Source organism: Salmo salar, chromosome ssa01, assembly GCF_905237065.1.
Source record: "Salmo salar chromosome ssa01, Ssal_v3.1, whole genome shotgun sequence".
NCBI lineage: Eukaryota > Metazoa > Chordata > Actinopteri > Salmoniformes > Salmonidae > Salmo > Salmo salar.
In genome coordinates, this window is record NC_059442.1 from 121,530,840 (window position 1) to 121,551,198 (window position 20,359).

The 20,359-nt window shown below is 42.0% G+C and overlaps 1 protein-coding gene across 1 annotated transcript in view; it reads right to left on the minus strand.

The window, feature by feature from the left end:
- The window catches only part of col27a1a (collagen, type XXVII, alpha 1a), a 366,487-nt gene that overhangs the window by 123,709 nt on the left and 222,419 nt on the right, over positions 1-20,359 (minus strand). The window contains exons 29-31 of the mRNA XM_045688056.1: positions 6,787-6,840; positions 4,966-5,010; positions 4,482-4,526 (exon numbers count right to left, since the gene is read on the minus strand). Coding sequence (XP_045544012.1) covers positions 4,482-4,526; positions 4,966-5,010; positions 6,787-6,840 — 144 coding nt within the window. The remainder of the gene's footprint in view (positions 1-4,481; positions 4,527-4,965; positions 5,011-6,786; positions 6,841-20,359) is intronic.

The following is a 20,359-nucleotide window of genomic DNA, read 5'->3' on the forward strand; positions in this document are numbered from 1 at the left end:
AAATTCTTATTTACAAAAACGCTTACCCGGCCAAACCCGGATGACGCTGGGTCAATTGTGCACCACCCTATGGGACTACCAATCACGGCCGGATGTGATACAGCTTGGATTCAATCCAGGAACTGTAGTGACACCTCTTGCACTGAGATGCAGTGCCTTAGACCACTGCACCACTTGGGAGCCCAAGGTGATGTAATCTCTGCCTCTGAAGAAGGTAAGGTAAACTTTGCATGCATCCTGACAAAAGTTAGACTTAACCTGGTCCCCATTCATACAATACGTGGAGAGCCTGTCTTTTACTTAGTGTAACTTGTATATTTTGGTAAGCAATCATGTCTGTTCTAGTGGCCATATATTGTGCTGACTCAACTATAATTATATATATTTTTTAAATTAAAAAAAGGTTTCTATTACTGGTCATGTTCTTGTCCTATTTAATTTCATTGTCTGTGATATTCTTGTATGATGCTTTAGTGGGTGGGTGGGTTGGAGGGATGGAAGGATGGGTGGGTGGATAGGGGAATTAGGGGTATTACTGTTTTTCTGTTGTCATATCTGAAAATCTATAAATAAACTACAAAGAAAAGAGGAAATAATGCCTAAAAACCTGTTTTTGCTTCATCATTATGGGGTATTGTGTGTAGATTGACGAGGAAAAAAACAAACAATTTAATACATTTTAGAATAAGGCTGTAACGTAACAAAATTTGGAAAAAGTCAAAGGGTCTAAATACTTTCCGAATGCTTTGTACATGTTCCTGAGACGTAACCCCGGTTCTATGAACCAAACACACATTTACACTCACAACCCCATTTTTATATCAGGCGACCCAACAAGAAGTCTAGAACAGTTGATGTGTTGAAAACCGTCACATAGCTAAACAAAGTTAACAAGCATGGCACTTTCTTTTGACTCCACTACTGCGCACGCAATGATGTTAGTGTTGTTTAACCTGGGTGCCAAATTTGGATATTGACTTCAGGTTTTCGGGAATATATTGAAAAGTAACTTGACATTTGACGTGTTAATCAGTCAAATTTGGATTGTAATGACAAGACGAAAATTGCATTGAAAGAGGAGCGTACTGAAACAGTGCATAAAGTAAGGACTGTAATGTTAGTTAGCTACATTATTTTGTATTTTTTATTAACTATTATTTAATCAGTGGAGCCCAACTGAGACCAGGGTCTCATTTTCAATGGTGACCTGAGACCATCAATTAAGAGATAAAAAAATATATAAAAAGATACAATATCAAGTACATTACATTAGAACATCACAGCCATCATAGACAAGTTATTAAGTCAATAAATCAAAACAATTGCACACCTCGGTGAACTCATTTATCATTAAGCTTTAAAATTCCATAGTGGCACCAGGGAATCCAAATTCAATGAATTTTGTAAGTGATTCCAAAGATGTGAACCGTGAAAACTAAAAGCAGATTTACCTAATTCTTTGGAGACCCGAGGAATCTGAAGAGTTAACCAACCCTGTGAATGGGTTTGGTATCTCATTCTTTTATATATTAGCAACGAAGTTAGATAAGTTGGAAGCTTGTGTAGTAGGGTTTTGTAAACAAAAAGGGAATAATGAATTGATCTACAGGACGTTAATGAGGACCAGCCAACCTTTTGATACAGGAATCAGTGGTGAGTATTAAAACTGTCTCCAGTGTTAAAATTAATGGTGTTTTGGTAGACAGCATCCAAAGGCTTAAGAGTAGTGGCTGTTGCAATCTGTTAAATGGTTGACTAGAGTATGGAGTAATATTAGCTAACGTTGGGTTATTTGTTATGGCTACCCCCTACTATTTTGTGGATAAAGAGTTACCTGTCTAACAGAACACAGAGGGTGTTCTTTAATGGAAGCCTATCCCAAAAAATCCATGTAGAATCAGGAATTCTCCAGGGCAGCTTTCTAGGCCCCTTACTTTTTAGATTGCCACTGAGTAAAGCCAGTGTGTCTATGTATGCGGATGACTCAACACTATACACGTCAACTACTATAGCGACTGAAATGACTGCAAAACTTAACAGAGAGCTGCAGTTAATTTCAGAATGGGTGGCAAGGACTAAGTTAGTCCTAAATATTAAAAAAACTAAAAGCATTGTATTTGGGACAAATCAATCACTAAACCCTAAACCTCAACTAAATATTGTAATGAATAATGTGGAAATTGAGCAAGTTGAGGTGACTAAAATGCTTTGAGTAACCCTGGATTGTAAACTGTCATGGTCAAAACATATTGATACAACAGCAGCTAAAACGGGGAGAAGTCTGTTCATAATTAAGCGCTATTCTACCTTCTTAACCAACAATTCAGGTCCTTTAGTCCCTAGTTTTATCACACCTGGACTACTGTTCAGTCATGTGGTCAGGTGCCACAAAGAGGGACTTAAGAAAATTGCAATTGGTTCAGAACAGGGCAGCACGGCTGGCCCTTAGATGTACACAGAGTGCTAACATTAATAATATGCATGTCAATTTCTCCTGGCTCAAAGTGGAGGAGAGCTTGACTTCATCACTACTTGTATTTGTGAGAGGTATTGACATGTTGAATACATTGAGCTGTCTGTTGAAATAATAGCACACAGCTCAGACACCCATGCCTACCCCACAAGACATGCCACCAGAGGTCTCTTCACAGTCCCCAAGTCCACAACAGACTATGGGAGGCACACAGTACTACATACAGCCATGACTACATGGAACTCTATTCTACATCAAGTAAATCCTGCAAGCAGTAAAATTAGTTTTAATAAACAGATAAAAAGATATACCTTATGGAACAGTAGGGACTGTGAAGCAAAACAAACATAGGCACAGACACATGCATACAAACATGTGCACTATACACACACGTACACATGGATTTTGTGTTGTAGATATGTAGTAGTAGAGTAGGGGCCTGAGGGCACACACTTAATGTGTTGTGAAATCTGCTGTGAATGTATTGTAATGTTTAAAAAATGGTATAACTGCCTTAATTTTGCTCGACCCCAGGAAGAGTAATGGGTGTCTCTAATAAATAAAAATGCTAATTGCATGTATTATACATCAGCAGCGTGGCAGTTTCCCAAAGTTTAGTGTTGACTATGAACTTTACTTAACCAGCTAGCTAACTTTGCTATGTGGAAGAATGTCAGTTAGTTATATTGTCAACATTGAGTTGTGCTGGTGCATAATCCATCCATACATCCAACATTACAGCCTTGTTGGCTTGTAGCCAGCTAACGTTAATGGCTAACGTAGGTTGGCTAGCTAATTCGCAAAAGCAGCCACGGGCGTTCGCAATCTTATTTGTGCACATTTGTTTGTGCTCTGATTACACGCAAGAGTCACATGTCAAGGCCAACAGTTTACACAGATGACTTCAGCCATGTGAAAAACTTTCCATAGCAAAATATAGCCAACTTCCTTTGCTTGGAGCTTGCCTCTCATCTGATTGGTGTTAGCTAGCTACTAGCACTGTTGCTGCACAACCCAAGTGCTTTGGTCCGGTTTTAGAACTCAGATTTGGCTGAAAATATGTTAGCATTGTCAGAAATGCTACAAAAAGGTGGCAAGCACATTGTTGGTTCTTAATGGATATAAATGAGCCGCCTGTGAGAGCGATAAATTATACATTTAGTCAATCCGATAGTCACTTTATGGATGGTGTAGTCACGTCTTAATCCGATGTCTAGAATTTGAGCTAGATGGGCTCAGAAAACACTCTGAAAACTAAATTGCTAACGACCCTGTTAAAAATCTGTTATGTGGTTCGCTGTAACAGCCGGAAGGCTCATGACGAGAGGCAAGGAGAGTGTTATGTACCTCTAATCAAATTGATTTGCAAATTTTCATCGACATTGGTGTCATATTGGCTTAGATATGATGGTCGGGAGAGTTGAATTTAACATTGAGCTTCAACCAGAATAGAAGGTATCATTTGAGATGTAGCTATTGTCATATTCTCCTGGGAATACAACACTCAACAACACTGAACATGTGTGCAGTTTAAAATAGCATGGCATCCACTACTTTGGTATCTATGGACACACCTGGTTGAGAAAGTGCATATTCCTTCTCCACTGTTTTCTTGAGGATCTTAGTTTGGGCTTTATTAGTGCTTCAATGTCGCGCCTACAGTACATCCCGGTCAACTCTCACAATCCTTCATCAGGCCAGGCGGAAAAAGGGTGTGACCAAGGTCAAGTGCAGGAGATTCACACGTGTAAACAATTTTAATTTCAAAACAACATCAGTATAAATGGATGGCTGTGTAGCCGGGTGGAACCTGACATAGATTTTAGGTTGAATATTATGTGAGGTTGGAGTCACCAAGCCCTGGCCAGTTGAAAACATGCAGGATTTGAAGCACCTGAGCAAATTAAAAGCAGCGCTGCATTGTCTAGTCTCACTGTATGTATATGGCTGTAGTGTATGTTAGCCCATACTGGACTCAGAAAGTGGATGAGAATCACATAGAACTTACGGGAAACCCTCGAGGTCCAGCTTCTCCCAGCTCTCCAATTTTCCCCTGGGAAGAGAGCACAAAAAGCAGGAAAAATAAGATCAGAACTGTACGAGATAGCTGACCTAATGTACACCAAATGTGCTACCAAACACAGGCTAAGAAAAGACTGACCATCATATAATAAACACACAGCTACAACTGAAATACAAATTAGCATATTTGTTGCAACACTGCTGTATGAGTGCAACATATTGACAGTGGATAAGGTGAGTCCTCTCCTTACAAGGTAAAGCAGTATATGCTTGAAGAAATTGCTACACACAGTAAATCCAAGAATTACAGTGTACCTACAAGCTCATAAGAACAAGAAACTGTAAAAAGCTGCCTGTCTCAAGTGGCGTGCCTGTCAGTAAATCAGTTAGGGCTAAGGGGCTGGGCTATCCAGTGTAACATAACCAGGGGTGAAATATGACAGTGATAGGAAACTTCAGCATAATTTTACCTCATCTCCCGAAGAACCCATTTTTCCTGGAAGACCATCAGGGCCCTGTGGAGAGAAAGGGATGATGAGGAGGGATAAGGAGGGAAAGTATGAATATGTGAGTAGTGTGACAGAAGTGTGTGTGTGTGCGCGCGTGTTTGAGTGAGAGGAAAAAGGAGAAAGAGGCAGAAAAAAAAGTCAGACCAAGAGACAAACATCAGGAAAGCAGACAGCAGATATATGGATGGCGGACATGACTAGTATACTGTAGTATTTACTGTAGTGTTTTGTGGACATGACCACCATACTGAAGTATACACTGTAGTGTTTTTGCAGACTTTACTGTAGTATTCACCGTAGTGTTTTTGCGGACATGACTAGTATACTATAGTATTCATTTAAGTATTTTTGAGGACATGACTGTAGTATTTACTGTAGTATTTTTGCAGACTTTACACTAGTATTCACTGTAGTGTTTTTGCAGACTTCACACTAGTATTCACTGTAGTGTTTTTGCAGAGTTTAATGTAGTATTCACTGTAGTGTTTTTGCAGAGTTTAATGTAGTATTCACTATAGTGTTTTTGTGGACATGACTCGTATACTGTAGTATTTACTGTAGTGTTTTTGCTAAGGTGTTTTCTGGTACGTTGCATTGCTCAGAACTGTTGACCCATCTCAATAGGTGGCCTGTCATGAACCTGTGTTTTATATTCTGGTTGAGGTGTTCCCCACATTAAACAGTAACTGGCAAAGTCTGGCAGTTGTTCCATTTTAGCTAACCCTAGTCGGCAGGTGTTACTACCGTCATGTCCACAATAATACTATGGTATACTACAGTCTTGTCCGTAAAAACACTACAGTAAATACCCACAGAAATACTCCATAATAAAAAAGCCTCCATAAAAATCTGTCAGTTTAGAGATCATATCTTTTCTTCTCACAAAATCATCTGTAGCCTACTATTATGACCCCTCTATGGAAAGATGACTCTCACGGACGCTATGGTTTTATCAGTTTTGCTCTACGACCCCCACAAGCGTCTTGGGACTCATCTGCAGTCGGTACAGCCGATCTGCCAACTTCTGTCTGTAGCGTCCAAACAGTCTGGGGTACACATGACCCCTCCATAGAAAGGTGAGATTCTCACAAACATGTACATGTCAGTTGTTTTGCTGTAGGATGCCCACAGGCCTCACAAGACTCGTATGATGGTCCCCCGGTACCAGTTGAAAAAAGGAATGAAAGTATACAGTATCTGAACACTGTTTAGTGCCACAAAAAGGGGTAAAAAATAAATAAATATGTTTCCTGATCTTTGTTATACCATTCATATATACTGTAGGACAGACACTTCAGAATAAACTTCCTTTTAACAGGACATAGACAAAGGGTTTTTTAACCTGTCTCCTCCTCTTGTCTCATCTACACTGATTAAAGTGGATTTAAGTGGATTTAAGTGCTATGATCCCCTATTCATCAATAGGGGATCATAGCATTCACCTAGATTTACCTGGTCAGTCTATGTCAAGGAAAGAGCAGGTGTTCATGTTTTGTATACTCAGTGTAGTATTCTACAGTATACTACAAAATTCTTAAGTCAGCACTACACAATCAAGGAATACTCCAGTGTGGATTATAGGATTATACAGTATACTATAGTTTACAACAGTTTACTATATAATTCTATAGTAAATACTATAGTAATCGACAGTAAACTGTAGTATTTTTTATGTGGGCCCCATGTGTATCTGCACCTTGGTCTTTTTTGGGGGTGTGCGTTACAGCTGAAGTCCCGTACACCCTGCAGGGCTGTGACCTTTGACCCAAGCAGGAGTCTTACCTTCATGCCCACTAACCCCAGCTTCCCCGTTGGACCGTCGGGCCCTCTCGCACCCTGAAAAAGAGAGGCGTTTAATTAATATAGACCAGTAGAGGTCCCTATAACACAGCCAGACAGACAGACAACATAGCACAGCACAACAGACTCTTATTTTATATAAGCCATCATTGCCTTAAAAACATATGTGTACCCCCAAGTATATCAATAAGTGAGTGTGAGGGTGTATTTTGTCGGCAAGGAATAAACATTTTCCTCTGTGGTTGTTGTTTGCATTTGCAATTTTAACGGGCAGAAAGGTTTCCATGTACTAAATTGCCGCAGACATACACTACCGTTCAAAAGTTTGGGGTCACTTAGAAATTGTCACGTCCTGGCCAGTATAAGGGTTAATTGTTATTGTAGTTTGGTCAGGACGTGGCAGAGGGTATTTGTTTCATGTGGTTCGGGGTGGTGTGTTAGTTAGGAGGGCGTTTGATTTATTATTTCCGGGTTTTGAGTTATGGTCTATGTTTATGTATTTCTATGTGTAGTCTAGTGAGTGTGTTTCTATGTTGAGTTAATTGGGGTGGACTTCCAATTGAAGGCAGCTGTTTGGTGTTGCCTTTGACTGGAAGTCCTATATTAGTTGGGTGTGTTTGTCTTGTATTTGTGGGAGATTGTTTTTGCATTGCGTGTTTTTGTCAGCCTGCAAAACTGTCATTTGTCGTGCTTATTATTTTCTTGTTTTTCCGTGTTCAACGTTTGTTAATAAATGAAGAAAATGAACACCAACTCTGCTGCATATTGGTCCACCTTTTCGGACGACGATTTCGCTATATCGTCCTCCGACGAAGAAAGGCGTGACAGAAATGTCCTTGTTTTTGAAAGAAAAGCACATTTTTTGTCCATTCAAATAACCTAAAATTGCTGGAAACGGCTGATTTTGAATAGAATACCTACATAGGCATACAGAGGCCCATTATCAGCAACCATCACTGCTGTGTTCCAATGGCACATTGTGTAAGTCAATCCAAGTTTATCATTTTAAAAGGCTAATTGATCATTAGAAAATTATTTTGCAATTATGTTAGCACAGCTGAAAACTGTTCTGATTAAAGAAGCAATAAAACTTGCCTTCTTTAGACTAGTTGAGTATCTGTAGCATTAGCGGGTTCGATTACAGGCTCAAAATGGCCAGAAACAAAGAACTTTCTTCTGAAACTCGTCAGTCTATTCTTGTTATGCGAAATGAAGGCTATTCCATGCAAGAAATTGCCAAGAAACTGAAGAACTCGTACAACTCTGTGTACTACTCCCTTCACAGAACAGCGCAAACTGGCTCTAACCAATATAGAAAGTGGAGTGGGAGGCCCCGGTGCACAACTGAGCAAGAGGACAAGTACATTAGAGTGTCTAGTTTGAGAAACTGACGCCTCACAAGTCCTCAACTGGAAGCTTCATTAAACACCAGTCTCAACGTCAACAGCGAAGAGGTGACTCCGGGATGCTCCGGGATGCTGGCCTTCTAGGCAGAGTTGCAGAGAAAAAGCAATTTCTCAGACTGGCCAATAAGAATAAAATGGGCAAAAGAACACAGACACTGAACAGAGGAACTCTGCCTAGAAGGCCAACAACCCGGAGTCGCCTCTTCCACCGCAACTTCGGCAGCTGCAACTGGCCTGTCCGACACTGCCGCAACTGGCCCGTCCGACGATGCCGCAACTGGTCCGTCTGATACCGCAACTTCAGCAGCTGCAACTGGCCTGTCCGACGCCGCTGCAACTGGTCCGTCCGATGCCGCCGCATCTTCGGCAGCTGCAACTGGCCCATCCTTGTAGTCCCGCTGCTAGTGCAGCGCGGCAGGGGTACTGTCACAGATTACCCCAGTACTGCTGCTCATTCCATGTACTAGCTCCGGAGGTCTACGTCACCAGCCTCTAGGCATCACTGAACTGTTTCATTACACACACCAGGTTCCCATTCCTCTGATTAGTAATTGTATATATGTACCCTCTATTCACCATTATCTGGTCGGTTATTGTTCCCATGTCCGTTGGTCTTGTGAGCACCTATGCTTTGTTGCTTCGGCTTTTGTGCTGCATGTATTGTGTACTCGTTATTACGGGTCTCGTTCTGTGTATTTAGAGGTTTTTCCTCGCTCTTATGTTTGTGTTTTTGTATATGTGTTTGTTTTGGGCTTCGTCCCTGTGCCTTTCAAGGCATGTTGTATTTTTGGGTGGAGGAAGATATATTAAAAAAAATAAGAAAATATATACATTGCATTTGGAAAGTAGTGAGACCTTTACTTTTTCCACATTTTGTTACGTTACAACCTTATTCTAAAATGGATTAAATTAGATTTTTTTTACTCAATCTACAAACAATAACCCACAATGACAATGCAAAAACAAGTTTTTAGAAAGGTTTGCAAATGTATTAAACATAAATACCATATTTACATAAGTATTCAGACCCACTGCTATGAGACTCCAAATTCAGCTCATGTGCATCCTGTTTCCATTGATCATCCTTGAGATGTTTCTACAACTTGATTGGAGTCCACCTGTGGTAAATTCAATTGATTGGACATGATTTGGAAAGACACACACCTGTCTATATAAGGTCCAAGAGTTGACAGTGCATGTCAGATCAAACACCAAGCATTGAGGTCGCCCAAACTGAACAATCGGGGGAGAGGACCTTGGTCAGGGAGGTGACCAAAAACCTGATGGTCACTCTGACAGAGCTCCAGAGTTCCTCTGTAGAGATGGGATAACCTTCCAGAAGGACAACCATCTCTGCAGCATTCCACCAATCAGGCCTTTATGGTAGAGTGGCCAGACGGAAGCCACTCCTCAGTAAAAGGTACATGACAGCCCGCTTGGAGTTTGCCAAAAGGCACCTAAAGGACTCAGAAACAACATTCTCTGGTCTGATGAAACCAAGATTGAACACTTTGGCCTGAATGGCAAACGTCATATCTGGAGGAAACTTGGCACCATCCCTACGGTGAAGCATGGTGGTGGCAGCATCATGCCGTGGGGATGTTATTCAGTGGCAGGGACTGGGAGACTAGTATGGATCGAAGGAAAGATGAACGGAGCAACGCACAGAGAGATCCTTGATGAAAACCTGCACCAGAGACCTCAGGACCTCAGACTGGGGTGAAGAACAACGACCCTAAGCACACAACCAAGACAACGCAGGAGTGGCTTCGTGACAACTCAATGTCCTTGAGCGGCTCAGCCAGAGCCTTAACTTGAACCCTATCGAACGTCTGGAGAGACCTAAAAATAGCTGTGCATGTAAATGTGATATTTCAGGGTTTTTTTTATATAAATGTGAAAACATGTATAAAAACCTGCTTTGTCATTATGGGGTATTGTTTGTAGATTGATGAGGGAACAAACAATTTAATCCATTTTAGAATAAGGCTGTAATGTAACAAAATGTGCAAAAAGTCAAGGGTTTGAAATACTTTCCGAATGCACTGTATATATCGGGGATTAAAAATTATGCATTGATAGAACCCACAATCTATCGGCAATATTAAAGCTGATTTACCCCTAAAAGATAAGTACAAATGCAAGCTGCTCAGATTGTAAAAAAAAGTAATAATACATTTTATTTAACTAGGCAAGTCAGTTAAGAACAAATTATTATTTACAATGACGGCCTACCCCGGCCAAACCCGGACAACGATGGGCCAATTGTGCCCCGCCCTATGGGATTCCCAATCAATCATGGCCCAATGTGATACAGCTTGGAATCAAACCAAGGTCTGTAGTGACACATCTTGCACTGAGATGCAGTGCTTTAGACCGCTGCACCACTCAAGAGCCCGACTGAATTAAAAAAACATAACTTAATAACCGTAAACCTATGCTACATTGAATACCGTTACATTCACACAATAATGCAATTTATGTGGATAATCAGATTAATATAATAGTTTGATTAAAACGTTTACATGCTTTGCAAGAAGAACGATTTCCCTAATAATCGTGTTTACATGGACACATCTGAAATCAGGTTACCTGATGGCACTCTGATAAATTAAGTAAATCACCAATCAAAATAAACGTTCCACCACTGCGACCATGTTATTTTTGGTAAGCATATTTGATTCTGAGTTTGGACATATAAAGTTTGTATGTGAAAATTACCTCTAAAATGCATACATTCAGTTGTTCCGAACTCACTTCACTCACGCTAAAAAGGGAGGCTTGGTGCTAGCACATGCCCAGATCAAATACACCGCTGGAATGCCGATTAAGGTGTTTATATGTCCTAATGATTAGAAAGATTGCTCAGAAACCCAGGTGTTTTAATCAGCATATGCTTACTTCGATTTTTTACTACCGATTAAGATAAGCAGAGTAAGATGTTTACATGACTATCACAAAATCTGCCTACTGCCATAATCAGTTAACATAGAATTAGTACTGTGCATGTAAATGTACTCACTAACCAATTAAAAACAGTTTTGTAACAATGAGGTTTGTGCAGTAGATTATAGGCCCAATACATTATCACTAAATATTTGCTATGCTTGAAATGCCCTGTTCTTCTCTGACCATTTTGAAATTATGTAAAAAAAATGTTTAGGTATATGATCACACCGGTAATCGATTGTATCTGTTGTATTATTTGTGAGGCACAGCAGAGTGAGCATAATAATTTGCTTTTTGGGGGGGGGGGCTGATGGCCTGCATCTGATTGTCAGACTGAGGGCAGGGAGGGATGAGTGATGAGGTCTTGATATTAAAAAAGACACAAGCCGCTAATAATAACAACGCAAGCTTATCAGATCACTTTGCTATACTCAGTGCTGGTTGTAGCGTGAGTGGAAGTAGGGAGAACATGCATTTCATGGCTTATAAAAGTGTTGAAAAAAGTGTTGAAGGGTGCTGAATAAAAACTTAAACATGAACTTACTCAGTGTTGTTGATTAAAGTCATTATCATTTTCATGAATAACGTTGAATCCACTACAAATCACAGTCAATGAGAGTCTATATAGACCCAAGTGTTCTGTGTGTGTGTGTGTGTGTGTGTGTGTGTGTGTGTGTGTGTGTGTGTGTGTGTGTGTGTGTGTGTGTGTGTGTGTGCGCGAATGAGGGCTAACAATGTATCAGCAGTTCTTAATCTTGTTGGCTGTCCCTCCTTACTATGATTAACACAATACTAGCTACACACACACACAGACAGAACAGTGCGACTGTTGGGTTACTTCAGAACAACTGTCAAAGACAATCGAGCTCCAGAGAGACATCGTCCCTGGACAAACTGCAGCCATTCTGCATTGATAATAAATGAGAGAGACAGTGTGAAGTTGACTGTACTCAGCCCAGTTACATATTCTGTGCATCTGCACCTGTGTGTGGGGTCTCCTCTCAACACACTGCAGAGAGCTGCCTGCTAAGTGACACTACCCAGTGAGCAGAATGAAATTGAAAAGACGTCTTTGTCTGATGTTGAAGTCATGTTCAGTTAATGGATGTTGAAAAGATGACTCTGCTGGGAACCCCTACTTTGCGCTTTCCAACTTGGACAATGCTTTTGATCACTGGGGAGTGGTTGGAATATTTTCCACACAGGTTCTATACCTAGAGGGGGCATTTGCCTCCTTTTGAACAACTGAGAGAAAAGTACAACTTTCATATATATTTTTAAGAAATGTGCAAATAAGAGCATGCCAGGCTTTCTATGTTTGAAGGGTTCATTAAACTGTGTTCAGGATCAGACAAATTGATATCCTGCTTACACGACACATTGCAAGTTGTCAACCCCTCCATCCACAAATGCTCTTATGGTAATCTCGTCCACCAGCCGGCTCTCTCTCTATCGAACCGTCTGGTTTCTGGCAGCTGTTTTTGGCCTCAGAATGGAACTTAAATCAAGTTGAATAAAAGCCTATCGCAGGAGCGGCAAAAACCGCTGGTTTTAATTGGCTAATGTCTCAATCTATTCTGCCACCTACATACAGGAGGGGATGGATTTGTTATGCTGTTTGTAATGTTCACACGAAAACCCACATACTGTGTAATCTTGTCCACCAGCCGTCTCTCTCTGTCAAACCGTCTGGTTTCACAGGGCCTCACAATGGAACTTGACTGAAAGCCTATGGCATGAGCAGACGAAACAACCGCTGGTTTTAATTGGCTGACCTCTGTGTATCACCATCTAGCATGTCCCTTAGAACCTCCCCCTACATTGTGGACTTCAAAGCACAAGCAACGTGTTTAAAATATCTGAAAGTACGCATCTTAGAAATTGTTTTCACATATACACGATATATACTGAGCTCAGAATTAATTGGGCTTCCCAAAAATAATATGGTTAATGTAATAGAACATTTATTTTTATTGACGATTCGCATTTTCAAAGTCCCATCTAGGACTGTGAAAATGTCGACTCAATTTAGAGCTATGCCTCATTGTGTGATTCGCTCAGAATTTGAATTGATTAGCATGTCACTCAGTAAATCCACACCCCCTAAATTTCAACAGTCCCACACTGTTACCAGGCTCTATGCGCCAACAATTCGAGCCTGGGGACGAGGTTACTATTAAGGGGCAGTGTTGTCGCATGGTTGCTTGATCTGGAACTAATCAAATGAAACCTTATTTGTCATATAAGGTTTTAATACAACAAGTGTAGACCTTACCGTGAAATGCTTACTTATACAAGCCCTTAACCAACAGTGCAGTTCAAGAAGAGTTAAGAAAATATTTACCAAATAAACAAAATAAAATATTATAACAACAACGATGCTACATACAGGGGGTACTGGTACCGAGTCAATGTGCGGAGGTACAGGTTAGTTGAGATAATTTGTACATGTAGGTAGGGGCGAAGTGACTATGCATAGATAATGAACAGCGAGTAGCAACAGTGTACAAAACAAAATGGGGGGGGACGGTCAATGTAAATAGTGCTGGTGGCCATTTGATTAATTGGAGCCTTTTGGTCCTAGACTTGGCGCTCCGGTACCACTTGCCGTGCTGTAGCAGAGAAAAAAAGTCTATGACTTTGGTGACTGGAGTCTCTGACAATTTTAAGGGCTTTCCTCTGTCACCGCCTATTATATAGGTCCTGAACGGCAGGAAGCTTGGCCCTGTGATGTACTGGGCCGGAGGAACTACCCTCTGTAGCGCTATATGGTCAGATGCCGAGCAGTTGCCATACAAGGCGGTGATGCAACTGGTCAGGACGCTCTTGATGTTGCAGCTGAATAACTTTTTGAAGATCTGGGGACCTACGCCAAATCTTTTCAGTCTCCTGAAGGGGAAAAGGTTTTGTTGTGCCCTCTTCACGACTGTCTTGGTATGTTTGGACCATGATAGTTCGTTGGTGATGTGGACGCCAAGGAACTTGAAACTCTCGACCCGCTCCACTACAGCCCCATAGATATTAATAATGGGGACTGTTCGGCCCGTCTTTTCCTGTAGTCCACAATAAGCTCCTTTGTCTTGCTCACATTGAGGGAGAGATTGTTGTCCTGGCACCACACTGCCAATTCTCTGACCTCCTCCCTATAGGCTATCTCATCGTTGTCTGTGATCAGGCCTACCACTGTTGTGTCGTCAGCAAACTTAATGATGGAGTTGGAGTTGTGTTTGGCCACGCAGTCGTGGGTGAACAGGGAGTACAGGAGGGGACTACATACACACCCCTGAGGGGCCCCAGTGTTGAGGCTCTCCGCACTGCTAAAGCTAAGTCTCTCTCCTCTGCTCTCATCCTTCTAGACCAATCTGCTGCCTTTGAAACTGTGAACCATCAGATCCTCCTCTCCACCCTCTCCGAGTTGGGTATCTCCGGCGCGGCTCACTCTTGGATTGCGTCCTAACTGACAGGTCACTCCTACCAGGTAGCGTGGCGAGAATCCGTCTCCGCACCACGTGCTCTCACCACTGGTGTCCCCCAGGGCTCAGTTCTAGGCCCTCTCCTATTCTCGCTATACACCAAGTCACTTGGCTCTGTCATATCCTCACATGGTCTCTCCTATCATTGCTACGCAGACGACACACAATTAATCTTCTCCTTTCCCCCTTCTGATAACCAGGTAGCGAATCGCATCTCTGCATGTCTGGCAGACATATCAGTGTGGATGACGGATCACCACCTCAAGCTGAACCTCGGCAAGACGGAGCTGCTCTTCCTCCCGGGGAAGGACTGCCCTTTCCATGATCTCGCCATCACGGTGGACAACTCCATTGTGTCCTCCTCCCAGAGTGCTAAGAGCCTCGGCGTGACCCTGGACAACACCCTGTCGTTCTCCGCCAACATCAAGGCGGTGACCCGATCCTGTAGGTTCATGCTATACAACATTCGCAGACTACGACCCTGCCTTACACAGGAAGCGGCGCAGGTCCTAATCCAGGCACTTGTCATCTCCCGTCTGGATTACTGCAACTCCCTGTTGGCGGGGCTCCCTGCCTGTGCCTTTAAACCCCTACAACTCATCCAGAACGCTGCAGCCCGTCTGGTGTTCAACCTTCCCAAGTTCTCTCACGTCACCCCGCTTCTCCGCACACTCCACTGGCTTCCAGTTGAAGCTCGCATCTGCTACAAGACCATGGTGCTTGCCTACGGAGCTGTGAGGGGAACGGCACCTCCGTACCTTCAGGCTCTGATCAGGCCCTACACCCAAACAAGGGCACTGCGTTCATCCACCTCTGGCCTGCTGGCCCCCCTACCTCTGCGGAAGCACAGTTCCCGCTCAGCCCAGTCAAAACTGTTCGCTGCTCTGGCACCCCAATGGTGGAACAAGCTCCCACACGACGCCAGGACAGCGGAGTCAATCACCACCTTCCGTAGACACCTGAAACCCCACCTCTTTAAGGAATACCTGGGATAAGATATAGTAATCCTTCTAACCCCCCCCAAAAAAGATATAGATTTACTATTGTAAAGTGGTTGTTCCACTGGATATCTTAAGGTGAATGCACCAATTTGTAAGTCGCTCTGGATAAGAGCGTCTGCTAAATGACATAAATGTAAATGTTGAGAATCAGTGTGGCAGATGAGTTGTTGCATACCCTTACCACCTGGGGGCGGCCCGTCAGGAAGTCCAGGATCCAGTTACAGAGGGAAGTGTTTAGTCCCAGGGTCCTTAGCTTAGTGATGAGCTTTGTGGGCAATATGGTGTTGAACGCTGAGCTGTAGTCAACAAACAGCATTCTCACATAGGTGTTCCTTTTGTCCAGGTGGGAAAGGGCAGTGTGGAGTGCAATTGAGATTGCGTCATCTGTGGATATGTTGGGGTGGTATGCAAATTTGAGTAGATGTAGGGTATCCGGGAGGATGCTGTTGATGTGAGCCATGACCAGCCTTTCAAACCACTTCATGGCTACCAACGTGAATGCTACGGGGCGGTAATCATTTAGCAGGTTACCTTCGCTTCCTTGGGCACAGGCACTATGGTGGTCTGCTTGAAACATGTAGGTATTACAGACTTGGTCAGGGAGAGGTTGAAAATATCAGTGAAGACGCCAGCTGGTCCGCACATGCTTTGATTGCACATCCTGGTAATCCGTCTCACCACGGGGCTTTGTGAATGTTGACCTGTTTAAAGGTCTTGCTCACATCGGCTACCGAGAGTATTATCACATTCATGCTCGCTTGCCTCAAAGCGAGCATAAAAGGCATTTTGTGTTGCGATGTGCAGAATGCATACAGTGCCACGCTGAAAAGTGACAACAAACTTCGGGGCTCCTCTCCAAATACTGAGAACGTCCTGACCGGTTGCATCCAGGCCTGGTATGGAAATTGCTCCGTCCACGACCGCAAGGCCCTCCAGCGGGTGCTGAAGATGGCCCGGTACATCACTGGGACCATGCTCCCACCCATCCAGGACATCTACTTGAAACGGTGCCTAAGGAAGGCCCACAGCATCATCAAGGACCCCACACACCCCAGTCACAAGCTGTTCACCCTCTTACCATCAGACAGACAGTATTGGAGCATTATGTCTGATACCAACATGCTCAGAGACAGTTTCTATCTACAAGCCATCAGACTGCTGAACAATGAACTGGACTGACCACCTCAGGCCTGGCGCCAGGATAAAGTGACTAAGGGGGCAGTTGAAATCTGAGAGGGTTCTTGCATTGGAATTATATTGAACTACGCTTATATCACGCTATATCACAATAAACAAAGTTTAAATGCCGAGACTCTGAGAGCTTTTGAGGATACAGATTTCACGCCAATCTCCGCTGCACTGTATCAGCACAAAGGACAATACCCACACACTAAAGCGAACCAACATTCTTCTCATCTTTACCACTACAATATTACAACATTTCCATATAGAGGGCATTCCCCTTGTAGAAGGGCTCCAGACATAGGTGCCATTACGTTTTTCAGTTGGTGGCCCGAGCCCATGATTTGGGGGCCCCGGGGAAAAAGTTTGGGAACCCCTGGCCTAGGCCAAGACTCCTCTCTCACCCTCTTTAGCAGCAGTGCAGCCCCGGACATTTTTTCCCGGTTACAATTTTATTTATCAGCTTTTCATTTATTTTGTTTGCCAAGAGCTGGCAATTAACGGCTAACGGAAACTCTGTGCCCCAGTGGCTTACAAGATGCCCCCTACACACAATGTGGCATGCTTTGTCAATTTTGCTGACACAGTGCAGCGGAGATACATATTTTGTGCCAACCTGTCACTCAATCATTTTAACTTTTTTGCTATTTTTGTATAAAACATTAATCTAAAACTGAGGGGGCACAAGTTTCAACTGAGGGGGCTAAGCCTTCCTATATTATACTTATGCTAAAAAATGTATTACCTTCTACTGAGCCATTTACTTGGTTCGTATTCTTATCTTTTCTTATTGTTGTTGCATTGTTGAGAATAAATCTGCAAGTCGGCATTTTGTTGTACGGTTTATACCATGTGTATGCCATACATACAACTAATAAATCTTGAAACCTCCGTTTTAAGTAGCTATATACTGAGCTGAATTTGGAGAGTTGATACAGAAGTTATACATTGTTTTGAAGCTTAGCATCTCCTCTTTTAACAAATGTATAGAGCTCAACATGTATGTTGAGGTCAATGCGACTGATAATAATGAAGCATGTCACATATGTGGTTGTTTATTTACTTTAGTTGAATTCACTGACTGTAAATCACTCTGGATAAGAGCATTCACTAAAGGCCCAAAATGTGAATGTAAAAATGAACACTTGCAAAACACACTGGGTATTATTGTAATGAGCTCCACCCCCAAACAACGACAAAATTGGTTGGTTCGCCATGGCCTTGATTTGAACTTCCACAGACATAGATTTATGGGCATGTCTGGACCAAATCTGAGCCAATTATAGACATCTATTTTTAGGCCAAATCAAGGCCGATCCAGACCCTACCAAATCTGAACCAATCATAGATGTCTATTTTGGGGACAAATCAAGGCCGGCCGGGACCAGACCAAATATCAACGTCTTTGGATGTTTAAATCAAGGCCAGGCTGGGCATACAAAATATCAACCAAAAATCTGTCAATAGATGTACAGCAATGAAAGGGATAGTTAATCCAAGTTCCAAAATTACATTTTGGTTTCCTTACCCTGTCAGCAAGGTTAGGTAAGACAGCAATTCATGCTTTGGTTTTGTTAACCTGGTGACTACAGTATCTCCAAATGATAACTTTTGCCTGATATTAGCATTTTTTTGCTTCATGTCTAAATCATCCTAAAGTGTCTACAATGAAGTTACTTTACAATGATTTTGACGTGAGGTGCGAGGTAGGCGGGCATTATAGTAAGTCATAGGACTCAGACAGTGTGAATATAATTTGAGTGGGATATGACTGGGTGCTCAGTGGGAGCTCAACTCTGGGCCAGTGCAAATATATAAGCCCATTACACACAGAGATGGATAAGATGAACTCTCATAAAAATTCCTGAGTGAATTACATTCCTGAGTAACTTACTAAATAGTACATAGGCTGCACTTTCTAGCTACTGTATAGGAAAACCATACCAAACCAGTGGTATATAAAGTATGCATGTCTGCTTGAAAATAGGCAACCCATGCACAAAACATTTTCATGTTTTGGTTTAACCAACACCCCTGTGTGCCTAATGTTTCTAGACATCCAAGTTGCCTCCCACAATTGTCAAATGTTCCGGCTTAACACCTCTGTACGTAATAGTATTTCAGTTTGGCATTAAGGAACTATGTCACTACCTTATCCGCTTGAATAAAATGCAAAATAGTAACTAGCAAGATGGAGATCACTGAGGTTATTTTTAATGAGTACATTTCGCAGGTGGATAGTTTTCAGCAATTACCTTTTTTTTGCCTGCAAACTTTGATTTCAAATCGCGATTTTCTTGCATGTCTCCCTCATGATTTGTTGGTAGAGTTGTATGTCTGAAGAGGACCCACCTCAGATTTTCTTATTGAGGTTGCCAAAACAGTCGATCATTGAAACCAGACCCTAGCCAGCGAACTGGGAACAATTCCAAAACTTTAGCTAAGATTCATATTAAGTTCTAGTTAGGGTTTTATCTAACATTAAGATGATAACAAAATGCTTATTTATTTTATTTGTATTAATTATTGGAATATTTCGTAACATTCACAAAAATGTTGTGCACAACATCTGTAACAACCACCAAAGAACATACCCCAAAAGTTCTCATTAGGTATCCTGCTAAATAATATATTAATGTGTTTTAGGAACATTATTGCAACATCATTTTTTATTTAACCTTAATTTAACCAGGTAAACCCCATTGAGGATAAAAACCTATTTTGCGAGGGCGACCTGGCAAGAAGGCAAAATATTACAGATAAATACACACAAAAGACAAAGTGTCACAAGTTACAGATACAACTGAAGATTAGAAACAACTGCAGTTATCACAAACAGTGTTGACGGTCAGAGTCTTAAAAATCAGAGTCTTAAAAACAGGCAAGGACACAAAGTCCCCACATTCCAGGATGACGGGGCATTAGCGGAAAAAGATTGTTTCTCCATCTCAGTTCTAGCCTTTGGAACAAACAAGGACAGCAGCGACTGTGAACAAAGACTGTATTGTTTTATACAAACATGTATAATCATCAGCACAACTGGACAGTTTTTGTATCATGAAAACATTTGCCGCAACCTAATGAATGTTCTGGGAACTTTAACAGAACCAATTTTGGTTTGCTGGGTAGTCACTGCTGCTACCTAATGTAGGGTCGGGTTAACCTGTTGGGTCTAGGGGGCAGCATTTGCACGTCTGGATAAAAAAAATGTACCCGATTTAATCTGGTTACTAATCCTACCCAGTAACTAGAATATGCATATACTTATTATATATGGATAGAAAACACTCTAAAGTTTCCAAAACTGTTTGAATGGTGTCTGTGAGTATAACAGAACTCATTTGGCAGGCAAAACCCTGAGACATTTTCTGACAGGAAGTGGATACCTGATGTGTTGTATTGACTTTAAAGCTATCCCATTGAAAGACACAGGGGTTTAGGAATATTTTGGCACTTCCTATTGCTTCCACTAGATGTCACCAGCCTTTACAAAGTGTTTTGAGTCTTCTGGAGGGAGATCTGACCGAACAAGAGCCATGGAACG